General features: G+C 41.0%; 2 protein-coding genes across 8 annotated transcripts in view; one reads left to right on the top strand and one right to left on the bottom strand.

The window, feature by feature from the left end:
• The window catches only part of aig1 (androgen-induced 1 (H. sapiens)), a 30,427-nt gene extending 25,886 nt beyond the window's left edge, over nucleotides 1–4,541 (top strand). For 2 of the 3 annotated variants that reach the window (XM_044169217.1, XM_044169215.1), the window contains 3 exons: nucleotides 1,794–1,909; nucleotides 2,550–2,716; nucleotides 3,918–4,541. In XM_044169217.1, the coding sequence (XP_044025152.1) occupies nucleotides 1,794–1,909; nucleotides 2,550–2,716; nucleotides 3,918–3,937 (303 nt within the window). In that variant the 3' untranslated portion in view covers nucleotides 3,938–4,541. The remainder of the gene's footprint in view (nucleotides 1–1,793; nucleotides 1,910–2,549; nucleotides 2,717–3,917) is intronic. The other variant, XM_044169216.1, reaches the window with a different exon arrangement.
• Nucleotides 4,542–5,087: 546 nt separating this feature from the next.
• Nucleotides 5,088–11,899, bottom strand: adat2 (adenosine deaminase tRNA specific 2). 5 transcript variants are annotated; one of them, XR_006374904.1, is made up of 6 exons: nucleotides 11,581–11,899; nucleotides 10,996–11,100; nucleotides 10,372–10,522; nucleotides 9,791–10,285; nucleotides 9,078–9,414; nucleotides 5,088–8,722 (listed from the first exon to the last, which is right to left on the bottom strand). XR_006374904.1 is itself a non-coding variant. In XM_044169197.1 (6 exons), exons 1-5 carry the CDS (start codon nucleotides 11,674–11,676, stop codon nucleotides 9,386–9,388), a joined length of 876 nt encoding a protein of 291 aa, XP_044025132.1. In that variant the 5' UTR covers nucleotides 11,677–11,899; the 3' UTR covers nucleotides 5,088–9,236; nucleotides 9,341–9,385. The 5 variants fall into 5 exon arrangements, 4 of the variants coding, with proteins under 4 accessions (XP_044025132.1, XP_044025133.1, XP_044025134.1 ...); XM_044169197.1 differs by having other exon boundaries at nucleotides 5,088–9,236; nucleotides 9,341–9,414; XM_044169198.1 differs by having other exon boundaries at nucleotides 5,088–9,233; nucleotides 9,341–9,414.
• Between the last annotated feature and the right edge of the window lie 105 nt (nucleotides 11,900–12,004).

Raw genomic sequence — 12,004 nt, 5'->3', positions numbered from 1 at the left:
GTAGAGATCCATCCAAAAAGTACCAACTTCTGTCATTTTCTTCCCCACAAGACATTATGGTCTCAATAGCCAATTTCTCATATTTTACTGTGCATCTTGGTGGCAATTTCTGTAGACACAGTTTTACTTCCACACTGTGAAAATACTCCACTACAAGTAAAAGTCCTGCATTCAAAACCTTTCTTAAAGGCAGAATAAGTAAGATTTGTCGGTTGCTTTTTGTAAACACACGATTCAAAGTTGGCCCCTCCTCCCCAGCTCAGAGCGAGAGAGAGAGAGAGAGCTAGAGAATGAATGAAGAGAGAAAAAAACTGCGAGAACAATAGAAATAAAATAATTTTTATTTTCTGATTGTTTCGCAGCGGTTACGTTCTAAAGCACAAATAAAATCACCCACACCTCTGCACAACCCTGCGGGAAGGAGCCAGCTTCATCCTGTCCGCTGCTCTCTGCTCTGCTTGTGTGTGTGCGTGCGTGCGTGTGCGTGTGTGTAGCTCAGACCCGACACACTGCGGTTTAGCGCTGTGTCAGCGCTGAAGATACATCTATGACAGACAGAGAGCAGGGGAGAGAGGTCGGAGACAGCGATGTAACCTGCTTGCTACGAGTCCCGAGCTCACGGCCTGCGCACTGTTATTAGCTGGAGGCTACACACCACTGCCCAAAGGTTGACGCCCGGAAACGGCCCGAACACAGCAAACTAATAAGAAACTAAGAAAATACAGGCAGAGGGCAGCATCTCTGCAGATACAGACACCGCCACACACTTCTTTGGGTCATAAGTGATGATTGAGAGGGATTATTTTTGTATGAGTCTATACATTGTTTTTAGGAAAATCCTACTTATTCTGTCTTTAAGTAAAAGTATGTAAGTATTATCATCATAATGTTCTTAAAGTATCAAAAGTAAAAGTCCTCACTGTGCAATAAAATGTTCCTGTCAGTGTTTTCCTGTTATATCTGATGTTTCTGGATTCATATTCCTGCTGCATTAATGTGTGTGTTGCATTTTACTGCTGCAGATGTTTAAGGTTGAGCTCATTTATAACTACTTTATATACTGTTGGGTAGTTTAATCTACAGCAATGCATCATGGTCTATAAGATCATCATGTGTTTGTAGCGTCGCTGTCCTGTGAGAACCACATATCTCTAAAAAGTCAACTTTTCATGAGCTCAGAAAAACAGCCAGTTTTCAGCTCTGTGACGATGCGTTTTCCAGCCGATCCGAGGGGGGGTTAAAGAGTTTATTCAGCTTCAGAAGGAGGAGAGTTTTCTCAGCACATAAAGGAAACACTTTCATCCTTCAGTTTATCACAAACATTCAAAATCACCACATTTGGAGATACATGGTTTTCACTGGACAGGAAGGGTGTGAAAGACTAATCTGAAAAGGTACTAAAGCTGTCGGACAAATGCAGCGGAGTAAAAAGTACAATACTTGCCTCTGAGATGTGGTGGAGTAGAAGTATAAAGTTGCATAAAATGGAAATACTCAAGTAAAGCACAAGTACCTTGAGTTTGTAGTTAAGTATAGTACTTGAGTAAATGTCCTTCCACCACTGCATTTCTGAGCAGCTCCACCTCCAAATTCAGATTTCCAGGCTCCGATAGATGTCAAAATGGTGGCTAGTAGTAAACCTGAAATCCAGGCTCAAAAACAGTTTTTTGTTTGTTTTTTGTGAACTGTTGTCTATTTTCATATTTACACAAAAAAAATGAACACAAACTGTAACATATGTATTCTCTTCACCCCCCCACCTCTTTCCTTTTGTCTCTGTCCATCTCTCTCAGCACACCACCGTTCTTCCTTTCATCATCATCGAGATGCGGACCACCCACCATCGGTATCCCAGCAGGTCGTGGGGTCTGGCAGCAGTGTGCTGCTTTGGCGTGGGATACATCCTCTGGTACCAAATGTTTCCTCTTCCCAACACTCAATAAACACCACGCACACTACACATCCAGTTTATAGTTAAGTAAGTAGTTAGGTGCCAGGTACATGTAATAATATGAGATAATTAGGCTTAGTTTAGGTTCACTTGTGGTTTGATGAACTTATTTGTACTCTGTATAGAATCCTTTAAAAGGCCAGTTAAGTTCAGTTAGGCTAATTCAGACCCATTTTTATTATAGTTTAATTTGATTTCAGCCTTGGTTAATTGAGTGGATGTGATATTTGATCTAAATTTAGTTCAGTTTTGCTTTGTTTAGGTCAGGAGTAGTTAAGTTTTTTTTAAACCTTTTTTGTTTGATTTAGTTCAGTGTGGTTTAGTTTTTTGTGTTAGGTTTAGTTTAGGTTTATTAACTCTGAGGTCCAGCTTGTTTTTGCTAGGCTAGTCCAGGCTTAATTCAGTTGTCTAGTTTAAATTAGACCCGTCCGATTGAGTTGAACATAGTTTCAGCCTAGCTGTTTGCATTATTTTCTTTTAATGGAGTATAATCCAGATTTAATGATTTCATTTTTACTACTAACTGCCAACTAAAAAATGACCAAAATGTACTCTGAATGCATATTAACTTGAACTTTCTGTGTCCCCGCCCGCCCAGGACGTGTTGGGTGCACCAGGTGACAGGTGTGTGGGTGTACCCGGTGCTGGAGCGCATCACTCCGCTGGCTCGAGTCATCTTCTTCAGTGCGATGACCGTGGTGATTTGTGTTTTCTACACCCTCGGAGAAATCCTCAACAGCTACATCTGGGACCAGCCACACACAGGTACACGATACACACTGCACCCACCCATCCACTGTAACACGGCATGTAGCCAAAGTGTCCTAATAAGAATAAAGACATTTAGTCAGCTGTCGAGTGCTGAAATTAGATTTTTCCTCACACAGTTAAAAATTAGTCTAGCAGTGAGGCTTATAGGATAATTATGTTTCTATTTTACTTGGAGTGATTGTGTTTTGAAATGTTGTGCTCTACAGTCTCTCCAACTCACATATGTACAGGGTTAAAGCAAACTCTCATTAAAAATCTGTTGAAACCTTATTTGATTGTAAAAACAAATTTTTTATGCTGTAAAAAAATGGTTTTATGGATGTTCATAGCACATAGTTCAACATAAAACAAAAGTTTGAGTAAAATGAATCTGCTAAAGATTTGAAAGCATGCAGGAACTGATTTGTAAGAGCAGAAAAGTTGTAATTGTTGTAAAGAGAGTACAGATATGAAAGCAAGTGAGAGGAAATGTTTAACCTGATTTGAGTGAGAAGTAAATACTTCTCCCCTTTTTGTATATTTCTATTTCTCACATGTAAACTCCCAGTGTTAGCAGTGTAAAATCCATGTTTTTCATCTATCATCTAACTCTGATAAAGATATGATATAAATATGTCCTGCTGAAGTCTGTTATCCTAAAAGTCCCGTCCACTCTAACTCTCAAGAGGTCAGAATCTGCCAAAACATCTGGAAAAAATGGTGTGGGCCGATTTCAAACAGACATGCATGAAATCAGGATTTGGGCAAAAAAAAAAAAAAACTGTGCTTCCAAATCTCTGAAGTCACATGTTCACTTCACAGGATGAAGAAAGCTGGAATCTCTGTTGTGCTCACTCAAAAGTTCTGCCGTCAATAAACTTTTAATAGATTTGTTGGTCAGTCTGAAAAGTGATAAAAAGCAGGGAGAGGCGAGCAGAAACAAACGAAGCATCTGCTGACCAGCCGCCTCCCTCTCACACACACACACACACACACACACACACACACACACACACACACTCGCTCTCCCCCATCCAGCTCCTCAGCAGGTCGGCAGGTAGCACTCCACCCACCAGAGAGAGAAAATCTGTGTGTGTGACTTTCTAGTTATACTCTCACTTAAAATACCTCCAACACAAACACACACACGCCTTTACAGTCTGCTGACATTACAAAGTTCACTTTCCTTTCTTTTCTCTTTGTCTCTTTCTCTCAGAAAAGGTCAAAGGTGAGTGATCTCCCCTCGACTGTGCGGGCTTCGAAATCGGCCTCCGTCGGACAGAAGAGGAGTGCCCCGCCCACCCAGGACAGCACAAGAACAGAAAACAAGCGACCTCTCCGGGAGTGGAAAAGACCATTACCTTTGAACTGTACAACAATAACATAGAAAAGACGGAAAAATCATCAGTTAAATGTAAATAGAGAAAAAGGTGAGGATGAAGGCGAGTCAAAACTCATCTTTTGTCTATTTTTTGTTTTTCAATGGCAAAAACTAAGCAACCGTGTTGCATCCGGCTTTGTTATGTGGAGAGACAGTGGACAAAACACACAAACATACAACTACACAAAATGTAGAACTTAAAACACTGATATACTTCACACACACACACACACACACAAGCACATAACACATGCTTACAGGGACAGAAACACACAAACAGTATTTGTAATCTGCTTTTCTGGTATGAACTATTTATCAAAGTGAATGAATTCCTTCATAAGCTACTACAAAACTACTAAACATCAATAATGTGTTGAACATCATTATTATTCATATTTTGAATATGTATGGAAGAAACTAGATGTTGGTACAAAATCAATAAAGTTTGAGTGGAAAATATTTCCTGTCAGTCCGTCCAATTTGGATCCTGAGTGAAATCTCGACTTCTGACAGCAGAAAACCAGAGGATCCAACCTGACGCGGGTCCGTATCGGCTCTGCGCCGGGGCCCGATAAAGACTCTCAGGTAAGATGAGCAACACGCTGCATCTTCACGGGTTTGACACGTTACGACGCGTCGCTGCCGCCTCATTTGTTTTGATGAAACAAGTGCTTCTCGACATTCGCCGTCATACGAAGCACAACCTCTGAGGGACTGGTGTCGGACTTTCACCAATCAGCAGAGGTTATACTGACAGAAAAATAAGATCACTGCTTAATGTTTAAGTGATTGACTGTCTACAAGGCATGCATAATGTACTGTATATAATGTATAATCCTAAACATGGATGAAAACTTAATTTCAAATTTTTCTCCCAAAGAAAGAGACCGTTCCCTTCTGTTCCACTACAACAGTTAATGACGAGCAAATGACGGATCAGATGAGGGTTGGCAAGCCGGAAAGAAAGACGGGCATGTCGGTTAGGAAGACAGAAGAGAATACAGATAATATAATAATAAACTTTATTTATATAGCACTTTTCTTAACAAGATTACAATGTACTTTACAGGGGAAAAACACCAGGGGTGTTTATTTATGTTTTTATCTGTTACAATAAAGTTAAAACATGTGGGATGATAAAACCCAGCAACATATTAAATATTCATAAACACTGTCCTATAGAAGAAAGTTTTGAGAAGGGATTTAAAAGAAGCTAATGATACAGCCTGTCTGATGTCGACAGGCAGAGTGTTCCACAGTCGGGGCTCTAACAGCAAAGGCCCGGTCACCTTTGGTCAACAAGCAGATACAGAATGTCCTCACCAGAAAAAAATGCATTTTCTGAGCAGCAACATTTTGCAATTAGGATGTTTGCACGTACAAAGTGGTGACCTCTGCACCCGAGAATGTAGTTTGCTACCAGCAGTAGTCGACATTGGTTTCTTTTAACCATGAAGGAGGTTTTCCTGAACCTTAACGGAGTAGGTTTACTTGTGTAAACTCAATCAGACCTTCACCAAGTCAAGTCAGTTTTATTTATGTAACCAAATATCACAAATCACAAATTTTCCTCAAGGGGCTTTACAATCTGTACAGCATACAGCGCCCTCTGTCCTTAGACCCTCGATTCAGATGAGGGAAAAACTCCCCCAAAAAACCCTTTAACGAGGAAATAATGGAAGAAACCTCAGGAAGAGCAGCAGAGGGGGGCATAGACGGACCTGTCCCAGGACGGACAGACGTGCAGTGGATGTTGTGTGTACTGAATAGACCAACATCATGAAATTACAGTAGGGACAATCAGGTTGGCAAAATTATACACAGATTGTAAACATGCCATGTAGGTGACGGATCAGAAAATGCTCATATGGGTCATTTTGGAAGATACTGACAAACAACCTATTTTGCCTTTCAGACAGGAGGACTCGTTGATGTGCAGGTGTGGCGGGCAGACAGACGGACAAGGACAGATAAAATATGGTGAGAAGAACAGACAGAAACACACACCTGGAGATGCTGTTATGATCAGTGGCTGTTTTAAAGGTAATCTGTGTCACTGACTAAATACTCCCTGTAAAAACTGAGGCTACTCATTGTGTGTGTGTGTGTGTGTGTGTGTGTGTGTGTTTCAGTGACATGTTGTTGAAAAGTTGATAATCACAATATGAGACTGATGAGTTAATGTTTGGCCTCGGTTTCTTTACTGGATGGATTTACACACTCACGCACTCACTGGGTCAAAGTGGTGAACAGGGAGAGAAATTCTTTTAAAATTTAGCCAGTAACTGCTTTTCCAGCTCTGTATCACCATGGAAACCCAAACTTCAAACACAATTAGTACATGAAATGAACACTCACACATTCGCCGCTTTCTCTAGTGACACCCTATTAGCTGGCATTCTGTCGAAATACAACAGAATAAAAGAGAGAGCTGCGTCGCGCAGGTGTAAAGGCTCGGAGGCTTGACGAGATCTCACTCTCTTGAAGTTAAAAGCAAATATGTAGTTGAGGTATGAAGCAAGTGATGCAATCCGTCTCTTAACAAAACAGGAAGTGGTCGAAGAAAAAGATAAGTGAAAAGAGAGAGGCCAAAAAAATAACGGGGACGCAAATAACGGGAGCAAGCACAATGGAGAGAAAACAGCTTACAAAACGCAAAAGGTAAAACTAATGCAGCAGATTTCTCAAGGTAGAAAGGATGTGACAAGAGAGAGACAACTGAAAACACTGAAAGTAAAGGAGAGTAAAAAAAACCCATCAAATAAAGATACGTTGACTGACTGACACAAAGTTGACTTAAAGGAACAGCAAAATCATGACAAGAAAGTAAAATGAAGCAAAAGACAGAAACTGAGGCACTCCCGAGGGAGCAAGACTAACACCATTTCAGTTAGTTTCTTTTTCTGTAGACTATAAAGGTTAACACAGTGAAACCACAAAACACAAGCGCAACACTTCCTGTCAAACTCCCCCGTCTGCTTCCTCCTTCCCCTCTCCTCTCGTCTCAGGTCATTTGGTAGAGAAATAATAAAATATAAACTCCTTAATTTTCTCTGGCAGTGTTGTTCTTTCACCTCTACGCCGCTGTTCGACAGCGTGTGTAAATGTGTGTGTGTGTGTGTGTCTGTGTGTGTGTGAGACTCCTCTTACTGTCAGTTTGGAAAGGAGAGTTTGACACAACACACTCCGTTCATTAGCGCTTAACAGCTAACTCTGCACCGCTGTGTGTGTGTGTGTGTGTGTGTGTGTGTGTGTGTGTCGTCTCTTCAGTAACACGTCAACTCCTCCACTCTGAGGTGACACATTAAAACATTCTGGAATATTCTGCTCTGCATTAATTAGCATAGATTTACATGCTAACGAGCAGAGAGAGCCTGGACGCCGGCACACACTTTTATCTGTGATATATCTGATTTAACTGTCCTTAGAAAATAAGGCAAAAGGAAAAGAAATGAAAATGAGGAAGCAAGTAAAACAGGAGGGAAGGAAGGAAATAAGCAGGAGGGAAGGAAGGACAAAGAAAGGAAGGAGTGGGGGGTGTAAAAGAAAAATGGAAAGACGAGAAATGAAGGAAGACAGGTGAAGGAAGGAAATAAGCAGGAAGAAGGGAGGGAAGATGTAAGAGAACAACAAACATAAGATGGTCCACTGAAAAAATGGAAAGGAAGGAGGAAATGAGGCAAAAAATGGGTGAAAGAAAATGATATGAAGAAATAAAGACGAAAGGAGGGAAGAAAAAGGAAGCAGAAGGAAGAAAGGAATCAAAGAGGGAAATTGTAAAACAAAAACAAACTGAAATGATAAGCCGCTGAAAGACATAAAGGAGCAGGAAGAAACAATGTAGAAAGACAAAAAGGTGGTAGAAAAGGGGTGACAGACAGGAAGGAAAAAGGTAAAGGAAAGCAGGAAGGAAGCAGGAAGCAGGAAGGAAGCGGTGGAGGAAGGAAGGAAGTTGTTAGCCACTAAAAGTGGGAAGAAGGAAGAGAGGAAGGGAGAAAATCAAAACGCTGAAACTAAAAAGAGAGACAGCGTGTGAAAGACAAAGTGAGAAAGAGTTTAAAAATCGTTTGACTCAGTGGGAGGGGGAAAAACAGCAAGCCACCTGAAACACACACACACACACACACACACACACACACACACACACATGCAGATCACAGATGTACCCACCCACACACTCACTCACTCACTCAGCACACTTTCTCTGACACTCAGTGCACACACACACACTCCTGCAAACATAGACGCAGTTTTTTCAACTCCTCCCAGCTGCAGATACAGCGAACACACACATACCAGCATGCCACAGTATGTGTGTGTGTGTCTGAGAGGAAGTGAAACAACAGAGAGTCTGAATTGTGTCACTGTGTGTGTGTGTGTGTGTGTGTGTGTGTGTGTGTGTGTGATACATGAGCAGTTGTGAAGGTCAATCCTGTTGAGAGGCGCTGCTAGACACACACACATTCTTGTAGTTCTATCTTTGTGAGGACCGTCATTGACATAATGCAGTGCCTAACCCCTCACCCTAACCATAGTGTAATTCTAACCTTACCCTTAAAACTAAGTCTTAACCTTCAAACAGCCCTTTGAAGTTGTGTGGACCGGCCACAATGTCCTCACTTTCCAAAAATGTCCTCACTCTGTAGGTAAAAAAAACACGTTTCAGTCCTCACTATGTAGCAAGTACAAGTACACACACAGAGAGAGAGACACTTCCTCACTGCCTCTCACACTTTCTGTCTGTCGCTCTCAGAAAACACAGGAAGTGGCGTGTTTTTACATTTACAGTTAAAGAACAAACAGAACTGTGTGTTTCCAAACAGTGAAAATCAGTATGGCTGACGAGCAAAAAGAGCGCCACCTACAGAAAACTGAATAACATTTTCCATTCTCTTTGCTAAATATTTGGACTTTCTAATATTGATCATTTTCATATTTTTGTTTTCATTGCAGTATCACATGCTTGTCTATGAGTGGATAAAACTTCAGACTCACACAAGATAACAGTGTCGTCGTCCATGGAAAGCTGATACTGTGGAGAAACAAGGTTTATCACTCCAAAGTGTTCACAGTTTCATTTCTCCTGTGTGGATGATCAGTGACATTAAAACCCATTTCCTTAATGGGAAGTTAGCTGGTCTGCTGCTCCCCCTGCTGGCGGAAAAGCAACCAATGTTCAAGGAGGTCTGTATGCAACACACAAACAATTACTTATAATGTAATTTATTAAATAAAAACACATTTAAAAAGGTAAATACAAGCAATATAAAAACTGAATCTGCAGCCGATTTGTCCGGGAAAGCTCAGTCCTTCCGTGTTTTGGGTTTCGGGGCTGAAACAGACAGAAAGTGTAATACTGTTAGAGAACAGAAAAGAAAAGGCAGAAAAGAGGAGGATAATAAATGAAAAAAGAAAACAAAGCACAGTTAAGAAAAGGAAGGGAAGAATGGTAAAGGCAAAGGACAGAACACTAAAGAAATGGAAAGTGTGAAACAGCATAAAAACAAAACTCTGAAAAGAAAAGAGGAGAGAAAATGAAGAGATCGGAGAAAAGATCACAAATGAAAATCAAAAATTGTAAAATGAGGAGAGATGAGAAAAGAGAAGATGAAAGAGGAGAGAAGAAAACAGACAATGTGAGAAAAGGAAGAAAGGCAAGAGGCAAGGAAAAGAAATAACAAAGAGAGAAGAATATAGTTTCTGATCACCATTTGGATTCTCCTGTTTGTAGAAAGTCTTCAGCATCTCTACAGCTTCTTCTGCTCTGTGACCTGAAACACACTGAAACACACACACCAGATACACAGTCATATACACTCTGAGGCCAAAAGTATGTGGATAGCCACATTTTATACCCATATGTGACAGCTGAACATGTCGTTCCAAAACCATGAGCATTAATCTGCTGCTACAACAGCCTCCTCCACTCTGGAAAGGATTTCCACCAGATGTTGGATCCTGGCTGCAGGGACTGGAAACACCCACAAACACCAACACACAAGCAGAGTGTAGTACTCTCCAAGGACAAGACACACACAAATAAAAAATAGCAATTAGACAAACAAAAAAAAAAACCCACCAGGGACAAACACAGACCTTGAATGTGGTCCCAGTCTGAGGTAAGTTTGCAGAGGAAACATTCAGAACTGAACCGCAGCCTCCAAACCGCTCGTTCCTGCAGCCGTACACGACCGCTGGGATATCTGACAGCTAATAAAGGAACAACAGCTGTCCGCGCACACACACACACACACACACACACACACACACAGAGGTTGGGGGAGGATACTGAGGAGGCGCAGCGCTGCAGCACACATGATGCACGGCTCCACGGTGACGTACAGGGCCGTTCGCTGGCACACGCTGCTCACATCCAGGTTGCTGCGGCGACACCAGTCCAGGAGCTGGTCCAGGGCCACCATCTCAGCGTGGCGAGTGGCCTAACACACGCACGCACACACGCACGCACACACACACACACACACACACACACACACTCTTTGAGCTGGATAAAACTAATGCCAAACTCCCTTTGAAAATTAAGGTTTTAAGAGGTGAGGTGAGGTTTATAAATACTGATTAGTGGAACTTTAAATCCCAAAAGCTTTAGTTGTCAAGAAAAACACAAGTAGATATTCTCCCTGTGCACTTTAATGTAAAGCACACTGAGTTTAATTAAATGTGCTATATAAATAAAACTGCTAAGTTATTGTGGTGGTTTGGTGACTACAAGTTTGTGTTTGTACTGACATGACAAAAAAAGAAATCTAACAGAAATTTTATTTGGTCTGTGTTTTTAGTAAAGTGGCAGATTTCTGCATGGGCCTCAACCTCAAGTTTTCTCAGCCATAAAAATAGGAAAACAACAGGAGTTTGTTCAAACAGAGGCAGCACATTCTTTCATTTGTCTTACATTTTTGGTCTCATTGACTTCATTGCGTCCCTTGCCCACGACTTCATCATTGTAGACCATCAGACATCCAACTGGCACCTCTCCACTCTCCAGAGCATCTTTGGCCTGCAGCAACACATTTAGCAGGTCAACGCGCAGCAGCTACACATATAGAGTCAGAAAGCGTTAAACCTCATGGAGAGTACAGTCACTGACACGTCATCATGCATTAATTTATTAATGTTTTGTCTATAAAAAGGGTTGAGAAGCTTGAACGAGCATATAGTTGGCACTTTTTCTTTAATAATGTCTATTTATTTCCAAAACAAATAGACATAAAATGATAATTTCTGGATATATTTGTGATGCATTTTTAGACTTGATAGGAGACTATTTAAGGAAAGCTAAAGGTTCAAAACCATTAGTTACAACATACTGGAGCACGCCTGGGGAAATTAGCACATATTAATAAATGGCAAGATACTAAACAACATGAACGTCAATAAATATTTAAAAACTGTAAACCTTTAAACAGTGACTTAGTCAACGTTATTTGGCTGAAAGTGTATGACTGATTGATCACAATAACTGCCATTTATCACTCACCATGTCAAACGCGCTGGCCATCCACTTCTCAATTTCCTCATCACTCGGATAGAAACTCTCCGCCGAATCAGCTTTACTACCTTCCTCTGTTCCCATGGCAACTCCTAATACTTAACTTTACTTAACAAAAGTCATACTATGCGCATATAATGAGTGTTTGTAGCTTATTTCTTCACTTTTTAGTCACAATTTCGTACGATGTAGTTTACATGCCATACACTTACACTGGTAGGGGAAGATAATAGTGGACGGACCAGTTCCAGACATGACCAATCGAGATCCCCGATGGCACCACGCATCTCCACGTTCACTCTGATGTTTTCGACGCGTCAAGTTGATTACAGTTGGCTAGATGCAAACCGGAAATTAAGGGATTTTTCATATAAAATAAAAGCTTAATTTATTACGTCTATATTTTCTAGCA

The sequence above is a fragment of the Siniperca chuatsi genome, linkage group LG16 (assembly GCF_020085105.1).
Source record: "Siniperca chuatsi isolate FFG_IHB_CAS linkage group LG16, ASM2008510v1, whole genome shotgun sequence".
Taxonomy (NCBI): domain Eukaryota; kingdom Metazoa; phylum Chordata; class Actinopteri; order Centrarchiformes; family Sinipercidae; genus Siniperca; species Siniperca chuatsi.
Note: the sequence above shows the minus strand (reverse complement) of the source record. Positions and strands in the feature narration are given on the sequence as shown.

What these genes read in the sequence shown, in the direction of transcription:
- adat2 (XM_044169196.1), bottom strand. Translation starts at nt 11,676, where the DNA reads ATGGGAACAGAGGAAGGTAGTAAAGCTGATTCGGCGGAGAGTTTCTAT. An exon ending in TGGCCAGCGCGTTTGACATG is followed by an intron (nt 11,101 to 11,580) that starts GTGAGTGATAAA and finishes GTGTTGCTGCAG; the next exon opens with GCCAAAGATGCTCTGGAGAG. An exon ending in TGCAGCGCTGCGCCTCCTCA is followed by an intron (nt 10,286 to 10,371) that starts GTATCCTCCCCC and finishes ATTAGCTGTCAG; the next exon opens with ATATCCCAGCGGTCGTGTAC.